The sequence below is a fragment of the Balaenoptera borealis genome (genome assembly GCF_965194805.1).
Source record: "Balaenoptera borealis genome assembly, chromosome: 5".
In the NCBI taxonomy this organism is placed as follows: Eukaryota; Metazoa; Chordata; class Mammalia; order Artiodactyla; family Balaenopteridae; genus Balaenoptera; species Balaenoptera borealis.
In genome coordinates this window covers 49,275,231-49,289,867 of record NC_138862.1, presented here as the reverse complement: position 1 = coordinate 49,289,867, position 14,637 = coordinate 49,275,231, and the positions used below count along the sequence as shown (strand labels likewise).

The window sequence follows — 14,637 nt, the reverse complement described above, 5'->3', positions numbered from 1 at the left end:
AGTAGTTGTGGCTAACGGGCTCTAGAGCACAGGCTCAGGAGCTGTGGCACATGGGCTTAGTTGCTTTGCGGCATGTGGGAGCCTCCCAGACCAGGGCTTGAACCCGTGTCCCCTGCATTGGCAGGCGGATTCTCAACCACTGCGCCACCAGGGAAGTCCCCATGTAGGTCTTTAATCCAATTTGAGTTTACTTGTGTGTATGTATACCTGGTTTTAAATACCTCTGTATTGACTGCTACTTCTTTTCCGCTTAATACCTTCAGTGAAGTGAAATGCTTTGCTTTAGGACATTGCTTTATGCATCTTGCTCTGAAACTCCACCATTAGAAATTCATAATTTGTATTATGAATTTGTATTATGAATGTACTGATTAAATACATTTCTCTTATTTTTAGTTGTACAGCAATGTTTTTTAAAACTTAATTTTCAAGTAACTTTAAATTTACAGAAATAGTACAGTTTCCATCTACCCTTCACTCAGCTTCCCCCAGTGTTAATGTCTTACATAACCATAGTACAGTTATCAATATAAAGAAATTAACATGGGTATATTTTAAGCTATAGACATTATTTGGATTTCTTCAATTTTTCACTAATGTCATTTTTCTGTTTTAGGATCCAATTCAGGATCTCACATTGCATTGATTTCCTTAAGTCTATGACAGTTCTTGCCTTTTTTTTTTAATGACCATGACACTTTTAAAGAATACTAGGCAATATTTTGTTGAATCCCTCAGTTTGGGTTTGTCTTATGTTTCTAATCATGTGTGATTAGATTAAGGTTGTGGCTTTTTGAGAAGAATACCACAGAAGTGGTGTGCCCTTCTCAGTGTGTCCTATCAGGGGTACATAAGATGATATGTCTTATTACTGGTGATGTCAATCTTGATCACCTGGTTAAGATGGTGTCTGCATGGTTACTCCATTGTAAAGTTATTCTTTATCTTTAATAAATAGATATCTTGGGAGAGCTGTCTTGTGTTTTTTCCCCCAGTTTTATTGAGGTATAATTGACATATAGCACTCTATAAGTTTAAGGTGTACAGTATAATGATTTTTCTTACATACATCATGAAATGATTACCACAGTAGGTTTAGTGAACATCCATCATCTCATATAGATACAACATTAAAGAAATAGAAATTTTTTCCCTTGTGATGAGAACTCTTTGGATTAATTCTTTTAACAACTTCTATTTATAACGTACATCAGTGTTCATTATCTTTATCATGTTGTATGTTACATTCCTAGTACTTATTTATCTTACAATTGGAAGTTTGTATTGGGAGAGATATTTTGAATCTATGCAAATATACTGTTTCTTCTTAAACATTCACCCACCATTTTAGCGTTTAGCAGTGGATCTTGCTTGCAACAGTTAAAATATGATATTCTATTGGTGATTTTCTATTTTCTTCATTCTCTCTATATTTATTAAAATTCTTCTGGAAGGGACAGCTGTCCCTCTTGTCTCACTTATTTATTCAATTATTTACATATATCAACATGGACTTATAGGTATTTATTTTATTGTGTGTGTTATAATCTACTACTGTCATTACTGGTTTTGTTGATCAAAGTATTCCAGCTTTGGCATTGGAAGTTCTTTCAGGATGGCTCTTGTGCCCTTTTGACATGCTCCTATGTTTGTTTTTTTTTTTTTTGAGCTCTTCCTTACTTTCTGGTACTATAAGATACTTTCCAAGGAGCTCTGGTTTTTTAAATTCAAGAATAGTATTCAGAAACCCAGGTCAGGGTGCTAGATGTGCTCATTGCTGCTGGGGTGTCATCATTTCTAGGCTCTCTCAATAGACAGGACTAGAAGAATATATGTATACTAACTCATACATATATATACATATCTGTATTTATTTCTCTATCTGCTTATCTATACATCTAAAGAAACCCCCATGAGTTCAGTACTGTTACTTCTGATTCCAATCCAATACCACAGGGCTTATTTTAGCCTGCCCTCTTTCCTTATTTATTTATTTTTTAATATTTATTTATTTGGCCGTGCCGGGTCTTAGTTGTGGCATGCGAGATATTTGTTGCAGCACGTGGGATCTTTAGTTGCAGCCTGTGAACTCTTAGTTGCGGCACGTGGGATCCAGTTCTCTGACCAGGGATCAAACCTCTGGCCCCCTGCGGAGTCTTAGCCACTGGACCACCAGGGAAGTCCCCTTCTTTGCTTATTTTTAACTTTTCTATCTCTCAGTATCTACAGTATATTTTCTTATTTGTTCAACCATAATATGCACATAAAGTTGTGGTACTGCTCTTTAAAAATGTAGAATTTTTTAGAATATTGGCATATTAAATTCTTGTTAGCAGTTAATATTATTGCTTTTTCTCTCAAGGCAGCTAGGGAAATAAATCACTGAAAGGATTAAAGTTTTGATTGTTATAGGGACAAGACTCTGATATATTTTGAGTTTAAGTGTTTTAAAAAAATATTTCTAAATCAATACTAGATTGTTGTGAAGAAATTAGAAAATTCAGTTGAACAAAAAGAATACCACCTGGACATGGTTAAAATTAACACTTAAGTGTATATCCTACTAATTTGTCTGCATAGCTGTATATCTATCTATAATAAACAAATATTTAAATATTAATGGTTGAAAACCACAAAATACTATTTTATAATTTATTTTTTCTACTTAGCTATGTATTATAAACATTTTCTGAAATCAAGTTTAAAGCATTGCTCAGTAGATACTTATTGGGTGCTTAACATGTAGTGGACACTATACTAGGCATAAGTACCAGGGAAGCAGTGGTAAACATTTTCAATGACTGCATTATATTCCACTGTAGGGATGTATCACATTTAATTTAACCACTATCCTGTCATTATATTTTTGAATTGTTTTCAATTAAAAAATTATAAATTGTACTGCAGTTATTATCCTTGTAGCTAAATCTTTGGAACATCATTATCTACTAATTATTCCTGGCCTTTTGATAGGTGCTGGAACTAGATTAACTCAAGGCTTATATCTCTGGATAGATGTAGAGTAAGAGTGTGAACACTTTGAATTCTGCTAATGGGGAGATCCATAGTCTTTGGCTTTTTAAATGAGGAGGTTGATACTGAAAACTAAAAACCAAGACTTTCATTCTTCTTTGGTAAGTCATAGGCATATCTTTGAGCAGACCCCAAATTTTCCCTAAATAATAGTTCTACATCTATGTAGTATCTGAAGAGATAAGTGATTAAGGTTCTGAAGTTCTGTATTAAGAATATGGCAGAGATCATTTCATCTTGTAAGAAGCATATGTTAGCAATGCATAACTTGTCGATAGAATCCAGCGTATTCACCCCCCCCATTATCTTCTTTTGATAGCATTCTCTTTTTGAGGGCATACTGTAATGAATTAGGTATAACATGAACCTCAGAGTGACTGTGTGAATTGATTTGCTGAAAGGTTTGTTTAGTGTTACATTTAAACATTAGTAAGTAAAATAAAATGAATGTTCTTGAGCTTTGTTTTTGGGAAGTTGTTAGAGTTCTATCAATGTATTTAAGTATAACTTGAAGGGAAGGGGGTTTAGAACCCTATTTTGCCTTAAAGGATTAAATTTTGATCTTTAAAGTATTAGGAGAGTATTGAAAATATTTGAAAGTATTAGGAGTCCGTTCTCATTCTTGTAATGGAATTATAATATAGGCTTTGCAGAATCATTAGTGGCTTAGAAGCTCTGTTGATTGTACACAATTGAGATCATGATTAAAATTTGTCAAAGAATAGATCAGATTGTTGTAAAGAGACAGACATTTTTATGATTTAATCATTAAGAAAAAAGTGAGTGTAGAAAAATTTGACAGAGTAGTTAGTTGTACCTAAAATCTGCTTGCCACGCATATACAATATTAGACCGAGAGATTTAGATCTGTAATTTATTGACCAGGAAGCTGCAGCAGAGGTTTTTCTGGAGCTTTAGATGTTTATTTTTTCTTGCTTTTAATGGTTGCATGGTATTCCTATTAAAAAATAAAACATTTGGAAACTGTAGGAAAACACAAAAATGAAAATAAAAATCACTCCTTATATTAGCATTCAGAGCTAGTCACTGGTAAACATTTTTGTGTGTATCCTTTCACATTTGTTTTCCATACATGGATTTTTTTTTTTTTTTGCCTGATAAAAGAGAGATCATTGTGAAGATATGATTTTCTTTATTACTTATATTGGAAATAATTTCTTATATCATTTGTTATTCTGGAACATGTATTTTAATAACTACTGTATAGTATCTCATTATTTGTCTTTACAGTAATTTTATTTGTGTTCTTTTATTATCATTGTTTCTATTTTTTCTATACTATAAATAATATATAGTCTATGGTCCTGTTCATAAATGTTTGTATGTATATACAGTTGGTCCTTGAACACAATGTGTTCAGTCCACTTATACACAGAGGTTTTGAAAATAAATACTGTAGTACTACACGATCTGTGGTTGGTTGAACCTGAGGATGTGGAACTATGGATACATAAGGCTGATTATAAAGTTACTCAAATTTTCAATTGTGCAGGGGTCAGTGCCCCAACTCCTGAATTGTTCAAGGGTCTACTGTACTTTGATTTTCAAACCTTTTGATGCTTGTTTAGAGTTTTAATAAATTTCCAGATTTCATATGTTTATACTTTTAGGGGAAGTAGAGAGCTCCTTTTTTTGAAGATAGGGTAAATTATATTTTGTGTCCATCCTAATGGAAGTATACATGAATATTTATTAGGGTAAATAATTTATTAACATTGAGTCTAATCCACTCACAGGTAAAATAATAAAAACTAATTACTGTAAAAAAAGAATATAAAATCTTCCACAGAAGACATCAGCAGTCTTTTATTTTTACAAAATACTCAACGCCTATACCCAACTCTCCCTGAAAAAACAACTGTTGTTCCCTAATTAAGAATATAAAGGAAATGATTGATTTAGAGATAATGTTATTTTTGCAGATGAAGAATTATAAAGAGGGACTTTTTATATAAATTAAATATAAATAATTAACATGTTACTGATGCCCAGGAGGATTAACTCCAGGGTACTAATGAAATAAAATACCCTTTCTTCACATTTATTTTATCCTCCTAACTTATGCTTTACTGTCATTGAAGTCATTTTATCGTTGTCACTGGTTATAGTTGATACAGTGCTTATTATATGTTATGTAATAAGCTGAACTTGATGCTTAACCATCATTTATAATGTGAAAGTTAAATTATTTTAAGTTCTAAACAAATGATTTCAAACTTGTGGCTACACTATATCCATCCATTCATTTGTTTATTCAGTGTATCATGAGCCATACACTTTGGAGATGTAAAGGTGACTAAGGGTACTCTCTTTAAGGACCTCCACAATCTGGAGAAGAAGACAGACATGTAGACAAATAATTATAGTATGATATGTGTTAATACAAATTACCAAGTACTAACACCCAGAGAAAGGAATGCCTTGGTGTGGGAGTGTTGACTGTGTGGATAAGAGAATAATTTTGTGCAGAATCTGAGGTATTTAACAGGGGAGAAATAGAGGGAAGAGCATTCTAGGTTGAAGGAGCAGTGCGTACAGAGGTGTAGAGACGTATGCTTGAAGAAGGTTGAGCAAACTCAATGGGGTTGGGGTGTAGAGTTTGTGATATGTGGATGATGTCAAAGAGCCCAGATTGTTAAGAGTTTTATATATAAGTAATGGGCCCTATTGTTGTATTTTAAGATTGTAACCATAATGAGATTTGTGTGTTAGAGACCTCTGGGGATAGTGTTTGAAAGATTAGAAGGGGAAGAAACTGAAAGTAAGAATAGTTAAGAAGTTATTTTTGGGGGAACCTTCAAGATGGCAGAGGAGTAAGACGTGGAGATCACCTTCCTCCTGACAGATACATCAAAAATACATCTACATGTGGAACAACTCTTACAGAACACCTACTGAACGCTGGCAGAAGACTTCAGACCTCCCAAAAGGCAAGAAACTCCCCACGTACCTGGGTAGGGCAAAAGAAAAAAGGAAAAATCGAGACAAAAGGATAGGGATGGGACTTGCACCTCTGGGCAGGAGCAGCAGATTAAATCTCCACAATCAACTTGATGTACCCTGCATCTCTGGAATACCTGAATAGACAATGAATCATCCCAAAACTGAGGTGATGGACTTTGGGAGCAACTGTAGACTTGGGGTTTGCTTTCTGCATCTAATTTGTTTCTGGATTTATGTTTATCTTAGTTTAGTATTTAGAGCTTATTATCATAGGTAGATCTCTTCATTGATTGGTTGCTCTCTTCCTTTTTTTATATATATATATATTTTTTTTTTCCTTTTTCTCTTTTTGTGAGTGTGTATGCGTATGCTTTCTGTGATTTTTGTCTGTATAGCTTTACTTTTACAATTTGTCCTAGGGTTCTGTCGGTTTTTTGGTTTTTTTTGGGTGTAGTTTTTCACGCTTGTTATCATTGGTGGATTTGTTTTTGGTTTGGTTACTCTCTTCTTTCTTTTCTTTTTTTTTTCTTTTTAATATTTTTTAAATTTTTATTTTAATTATTTTATTTTCTATTTTTTTCCTCCTTCCTTCCTTCCTTTCATCCCTCCCTCCCTCCCTCCCTCCCTCCCTCTCTCCCTTTCTTCCTCTCCTTTTTCTTCTGAGCTGCGTGGCTGACAGGGTCTTGGTGCTCCGGCCGGGTGTCAGGCCTGAGCCTCTGAGGTGGGAGAGCCGAGTTCAGGATATTGGCCCACCAGAGACCTCCCAGCCCCACGTAATATCAAACGGTGAAAGCTCTCCCAGAGATCTCCATCTCAACGCTACAAGCCAGCTCCACTCAACGACCAGCAAGCTACAGTGCTGGACACCCTGTGCCAAACAACTAGCAAGACAGGAACACAGCCCCACCCATTAGCAGAGAGGCTGCCTAAAATCATAGTAAGTTCACAGACACCCGAAAACACACCACTGGGTGCGGTCCTGTCCACCGGAAAGATGAGGTGCAGCCTAATCCACCAGAACACAGGCACCAGTCCCCTCCACCAGGAAGCCTACACAACCCACTGAACCAACCTTAACCTACTGGGGCAGACACCAAAAGCAACAGGAACTATGAACTTGCAGCCTGCGAAAAGGAGACCCCAAACACAGTAAGTTAAGCAAAATGAGAAGACAGAGAAATACACAGCAGATGAAGGAGCAAGGTAAAAACCCACCAGACCAAACCAATGAAGAGGAAATAGGCAGTCTACCTGAAAAAGAATTCAGAGTAATGATAGAAAAGATGATTCAAAATCTTGGAAATAGAATGGAGGAAATACGAGAAACGTTTAACAAGGACCTAGAAGAACTAAAGAGCAAACAAACAATGATGAACACCACAATAAATGAAATTAAAAATTCTCTAGAAGGAATCGATAGCAGAATAACTGAGGCAGAAGAACGGATAAGTGACCTGGAAGATAAAATAGTGGAAATAACTACTGCAGAGCAGAATAAAGAAAAAAGAATGAAAAGAATTGAGGACAGTCTCAGAGACCTCTGGGACAACATTAAACGCACCAACATTCAAAATATAGGGGTCCCAGAAGAAGAAGAGAAAAAGAAAGGGACTGAGAAAATATTTGAAGAGATTATAGTTGAAAACTTCCCTAATATGGGAAAGGAAATAGTCAACTCCAGGAAATGCAGAGATTCCCATACAGGATAAATCCAAGGAGAAACACGCCAAGACACATATTAATCAAACTATCAAAAATTAAATACAAAGAACAAATATTAAAAGCGGCAAGGGAAAAACAACAAATAACATACAAGGGGATCCCCATAAGGTTAACAGCTGATCTTTCAGCAGAAACTCTGCAAGCCAGAAGGGAGTGGCAGGACATATTTTAAGTGATGAAGGGGAAAACCTACAACCAAGACTACTCTACCCAGCAAGGATCTCATTCAGATTTGACGGAGAAATTAAAACCTTTACAGACAAGCAAAAGCTAGGAGAATTCAGCACCACCAAACCAGCTTTACAACAAATGCTAAAGGAACTTCTCTAGGCAGGAAACACAAGAGAAGGAAAAGACCTACAAAAACAAACCCAAAACAATTAAGAAAATGGTAATAGGAACACACATACAGATAATTACCTTAAATGTAAATGGATTAAATGCTCCAACCAAAAGACATAGACTGGCTGAATGGATACAAAAACAAGAACTGTATATATGTTGTCTACAAGAGACCCACTTCAGACCTAGGGACACATACAGACTGAAAGTGAGGGGATGGAAAAAGATATTCCATGCAAATGGAAATCAAAAGAAAGCTGGAGTAGCAATTCTCATATCAGACAAAATAGACTTTAAAATAAAGACTATTACAAGAGACAAAGAAGGACACTGCATAATGATCAAGGGATCAATCCAAGAAGAAGGTATAACAACTGTAAATATTTATGCACCCAACATAGAAGCACCTCAATACATAAGGCAAATGCTAACAGCCATAAGAGGGGAAATTGACACTAACACAATCATAGTAGGGGACTTTAACACCCTACTTTCACTAATGGTCAGATCATCCAAAATGAAAATAAATGAAACATAAGGTTTAAATGATACATTAAACAAGATGGACTTAATTGATACTTATAGGACATTCCATCCGAAAACAACAGAATACACTTTCTTCTCAAGTGCTCATGGAACATTCTCCAGGATAGATCACATCTTGGGTCACAAATCAAGCCTTGGTAAGTTTAAGAAAATTGAAATCATGTTAAGTATCTTTTTCAACCACAACGCTATAAGACTAGATATCAGTTACAGGAAAAAATCTGTAAAAAATACAAACACATCGAAGCTAAACAATACACTACTAAATAACCAAGAGATCAGTGAAGAAATCAAAGAGGAAATCAGAAAATACCTAGATGCAAATGACAATGAAAACACAACGACCCAAAACCTATGGGATGCAGAAAAAGCAGTTCTAAGAGGGAAGTTTATAGCAATACAGTCCTACCTCAAGAAACAAGAAACATCTCAAATAAACAATCTAACCTTACACCTAAAGCAATTGGAGAAAGAAGAACAAAAACCCCCCAAAGTTAACAGAAGGAAAGAAATTGTAAAGATCAGATCCGAAATGAATGAAAAAGAAATGAAGGAAACGATAACAAAGATCAATAAAACTAAAAGCTGATTCTTTGAGATGAACAAAATTGATAAACCATTAGCCAGACTCATCAAGCAAAAATGGGAGACGACTCAAATCAATAGGATTAGAAATGAAAAAGGAGAACTAACAACTGGCACTGTAGAAATACAAAGGATCATGAGATTACTACAAGCAACCATATGCCAGTAAAATGCACAACCTGGAAGAAATGGACAAATTCTTAGAAAACACAATCTTCTGAGACTGAACCAGGAAGAAATAGAAAATATGAACAGACCAATCACAAGCACTGAAATTGAAACTGTGATTAAAAATCTTCCAACAAACAAAGGCACAGGACCAGATGGCTTCACAGGTGAATTCTATCAAACATTTGGAGAAGAGCTAACACCTATCCTTCTCAAACTCTTCCAAAATATAGCAGAGGGAGGAACACCCCCAAACTCATTCTACGAGTCCACCATCACTTTGATACCACAACCAGACAAAGGTGTCCCCCAAAAAATCAAACTACAGGTCAATATCACAGATGAACATAGATGCAAAAATCCTCAACAGAATACTAGCAAACAGAATCCAACAGCTTATTAAAAGGGTCATACACCATGATCAAGTGGGATTTATCCCAGGAATGCAAGGATTCTTCAATATATGCAAATCCATCAAGGTGATACACCATATTAACCAACTGAAGGATAAAAACCATATGATCATCTCAATAGATGCAGAAAACGCTTTCCACAAAATTCAACAGTGATTTATGATAAAAACCCTCCAGAAAGTAGGCATAGAGGGAACCTACCTCAACATAATAAAGGCTATATATGACAAACCAACAGCCAACGTCATTTTCAATCGTGAAAAACTGAAACCATTTCCACCAAGATCAGGAAGAAGACAAGGTTGCCCACTCTCACCACTGTTATTCAACATAGTTTTGGAAGTTTCAGCCACAGCAGTCAGAGAAGAAAAAGAAATAAAAGGAATCCAAATCAGAAAAGAAGAAGTAAAACTGTCACTGTTTGCAAATGACATGATACTATACATAGAGAGTCCTAAATATGCTACCAGAAAACTACTAGAGCTAATCAGTGAGTTTGGTAATGTAGCAGGATACAAAATTAATGCACAGAACTCTCTTGCATTCCTTTACACTAATGATGATAAATCTGAAAGAGAAATTAAGGAAACACTCCCATTTACCATTGCAACAAAAAGAATAAAATACCTAGGAACATACCTACCTAAGGAGAAAAAAGACCTGTATGCAGAAAACTGTAAGACACTGATGAAAGAAATTAAAGATGATACGAACAGATGGAGAGATATATCATGTTCTTGGATTGGAATAATCAACATTGTGAAAATGACTATACTACCCAAAGCAATTTACAGATTCAGTGCAATCCCTATCAAACTGCCAATGGAGGCTTCCCTGGTGGCGCAGTGGTTGAGAGTCTCCCTGCCAGTGCAGGGGACACGGGATCGAGCCCTGGTCTGGGAAGATCCCACATGCCGCAGAGCAACTAGGCCCGTGAGCCACAACTACTGAGCCTGCGCGTCTGGAGCCTGTGCTCCACAACAAGAGAGGCCGCAACAGTGAGAGGCCCGCGCACCGCGATGAAGAATGTCCCCTGCTCACTGCAAGTAGAAAAAGCTCTCGCATAGAAACGAAGACCCAACACAGCAAAAATAAATAAATAAATAATAAATTAAAAAAAAAAAACCAACAACTGCCAATGGCATTTTTCACAGAACTACAACAAAAAATTTCACAATTTGTATTGAAACACAAAAGACTCCAAATAGCCAAAGCAATCTTGAGAAAGAAAAACGGAGCTGGAGGAATCAGGCTCCCTGACTTCAGAGTATACTACAAAGCTACAGTAATTAAGACAGTATGGTACTGGCAGAAAAACAAATATAAATCAGTGGAACAGGATAGAAAGCCCGGAGATAAAGCCACACACATATGGTCACCTTATCTTTGATAAAGGAGGCAAGAATATACAGTGGAGAAAAGACAGCCTCTTCAATAAGTGGTGCTGGCATAACTGGACAGCTACATGTAAAGGAATGAAATTAGAACACTCCCTAACACCATTCACAAAAATAAACTGAAAATGGATTAAAGACCTAAATGTAAGGCCAGACAGTATAAAACTCTTAGAGGAAAACATAGAACACTCTATGACTTAAATCACAGCAAGATCCTTTTTGACCCCCCACATAGAGTAATGGAAATAAAAACAAAAATAAACAAATGGGATCTAATGAAACATAAAAGCTTTTGCACAGCAAAGGAAACCATAAGACGAAAAGGCATCCCTCATAATGGGAGAAAATATTTGCAAACGTAGCAACTGACAAAGGATTAATCTTCAAAATATACAAGCAGCTCAATATCAAAAAAACAAACAAAGCAATCCAAAAATGGGCAGAAGACCTAAATACACATTTTTCCTTAGAATGTATACCGATTGTCAACAAACACATGAAAAGATGCTCAACATCACTAATCATTAGAGAAATGCAAATCAAAACTACAATGAGGTATCACCTCACACCAGTCAGAATGGCTATCATCAAAAAATCTACAAACAGTAAATGCTGGAGAGGGTGTGGAGAAAAGGGAACCCTCCTGCACTGTTGGAGGGAATGTAAATTGATACAGCCACTATGGAGAACAGTATGGAGGTTCCTTAAAAAACTAAAAATAGAACTACCATATGACCCAGCAGTCCTGCTACTGGGCATATACCCTGAGAAAACCATAATTCAAAAAGAGTCATGTACCACAATCTTCATTGTAGCTCTATTTACAATAGCCAGGACATGGAAGAAACCTAAGTGTCCATAGACAGATGAATGGATAAAGAAGATGTGGCACATATACACAATAGAATAATACTTGGCCATAAAAAGAAACGAAATTGAGTTATTTGTAGTGAGGTTGATGGACCTAGAGTCTGTCATAGAGAGTGAAGTAAGTCAGAAAGAGAAAAACAAATATCGTATGCTAACACATATATATAGAAAGTTTAAGAAAAAAAGGTTCTGAAGAGCCTAGGGGCAGGACAGGAAAAAAGACAGACGTAGAGAATGGATTTGGGGACACAGGGAAGGGGAAGCGTAAGCTGGGACGAAGTGAGAGAGTGGCGTTGACATATATACACTACCAAATGTAAAATAAACAGCTGGTCGGAAGCAACCGCATAGCACAGGGAGACCAGCTCGGTGCATTGTGACCACCTAGACAGGTGGGATAGGGAGGGTGGGAGGGAGACACAAGGTGGGAGGGGATATGTATACGTATAGCTGATCACTTTGTTTTATAGCAGAAAGTAACACAAGAATGTAAAGCAAATATCCTGCAATAAGGATGTTAAAAAAAAAAAGTTATTGTGATACTTTATCTACTTTTTTACTGAATGAAAGCGGCTTTTTATAAAATTATATTCGACTGCCTATAAACCAAGCACTGAATTTATCACTCTTTAAAACTAATACCGAAATATTAATGCAAGTAATATAATGGTTCTGTTAGCTCATTCAGCTCTTATTTATATTTCAGTTAAACTGGTTATTTTCTCATTCTGGTTTCAGATAAAAAAGATGTTAAATGCAAAACCAGAGGATGTTTGTGTTAAGTCACCACTGTCCAAACTCAGAAGCTCAGAACGCTGGGATCTTTCTTTGCAGGGGGTAAATAAAAACTATTTCCTTTTAAGTATGTGGTGTTACTTGGTATGGTTAAAATAATTTAATAAAGCTGAATTTTTATTTTCTTATATGTCCTTTTTTTTGTTTTCTAATTGCAGGTTTTAAATTTATTTCTGGCAGATGTTGAAGTGATGCTTTGAGGTTAGGGTCTTTTTCAGTTTAAATCTAAGAACATCTTATTATGCATGGTTGTTTCCTTCATGAATTTAAATCTCATTATTGTAATATATATTGTATTTTAAATTTATGAGAATATTAAGCTTATTAGAATCCTTTGCTCTTTTCTCCATTTTGTAAATTTGAGAGGGTACATCTTAAAGGGTGACACAACTATATGTGTGTGTGTATATATATATATATATTTTTTTTTTTTATTTTAAATATTTATTTTTTATTGGGGTACAGTTGCTTTACAATGTTGTGCTAGCTCTTGCTGCACAGCAAAGTGAACCAGCCATATGTATACACATATCCCCTCCCTTTTGGATTTCCTCCCATCCAGGTCACCACAGAGCACCAAGTAGAGTTCCCTGTGCTATACAGCAGGTCCTCACTAGTTATCTATTTCATACGCAGCGGCATATGAAATAGATTGACCCAGATGTCAATCTCAATCTCCCAATTCATCCCAGCCCAACACAACTATATCCTAAAAGATATCCTGATTATAAATCTGGACTAATTTTATCACTATTAAGTATTACTATTGAGTTCTCATGAATAAAGCTTAAGATAGCACTTTATAAGTTTTTTTTTTCTTGACTGGCACAACTCATGGTCAAGGTTTTAAAAATAGAATTTTTCTAAGATTTTCTAATTCTCCATTTGAGGATATACGTATTAGTCTACTAGGGCTAACATAACAAAAGACCACAGGTCAGATGACTTAAACAACAGAAAGTTATTTTATCACAGGTCTGGAGGCTGGAAGTCCAAATCAAGGTGCTGGCAGGGTTCATTTCACTAAGGCCTCTTTACTTGGCTTACAGATGGCTATCTTCTTGCTGTGTCCTCATATGGTCTCTTTTCTGTGCACCCACATCCCTGGAGTTTCTTCCTCTTCTTATAAGGACACTAGTCTTATAGGATTAGGGTCCCACCCTTATGACCTCATTTAAACTCCATTACCTATGTAAAGGCCCTATCGCCACATACAGTCATATTAAAGGTTAGGACGTCAACATATGAATTTTGGCAGAGACAGTTCAGCTTATAACAGGAGAATTTTAGGATAACAGACTTTAAGTCACCTTGAATATATGTGTTTTTATGTTACAGACAAGAAAAATTAACCATTTATTATAACTTGTTCTCAGAGGAAAGATTTGTTGTTAGTATTAGTTGCTTTAACATTATTTATATATTTATTTATTTTGGCCGCGCTGCATGGCTTGCAGGATCTTAGTTCCCTGACCAGGGATTGAACACATGCCCTCAGCAGTGAAAGCACGGAGTCCTAAGCACTAGACCGCCAAGGAATTCCCTAACATTATTTAAAAATTTAATAATTAAATAATGCATTTGCTTTTTATACAGGGTACAAAAAAGGGAAATAATAAATGGGGCTATTTCCTAAATGCAGTCACTACTGACAGTTTTTTTTCATTCCTTTCAAGGAAAAGAAAGCATATTGCCCCCATACGACTCTATATTATTTTTTGATCATTGCTTAAGAGGGATCATGAAATACATCTTGTTCTGTGTTTTGCTGTTTTTAGTTAGTAATATTGTTAAATTTTTTT

At 35.7% G+C, this 14,637-nt stretch overlaps 1 protein-coding gene across 7 annotated transcripts in view; it reads left to right on the top strand.

The window, feature by feature from the left end:
- SENP7 (SUMO specific peptidase 7) overlaps positions 1 to 14,637 on the top strand; it is a 147,868-nt gene that overhangs the window by 15,627 nt on the left and 117,604 nt on the right. For 4 of the 7 annotated variants that reach the window (XM_082392073.1, XM_082392072.1, XM_082392069.1 and 1 more), the window contains exon 3: positions 12,779 to 12,877. The exons of 2 other annotated variants lie outside the window; for them this stretch is intronic. In XM_082392073.1, coding sequence (XP_082248199.1) covers positions 12,779 to 12,877 — 99 coding nt within the window. Of the gene's footprint in view, positions 1 to 6,026; positions 6,164 to 12,778; positions 12,878 to 14,637 lie in introns of those variants that run through there. One more of the 7 variants, XM_082392070.1, reaches the window with a different exon arrangement.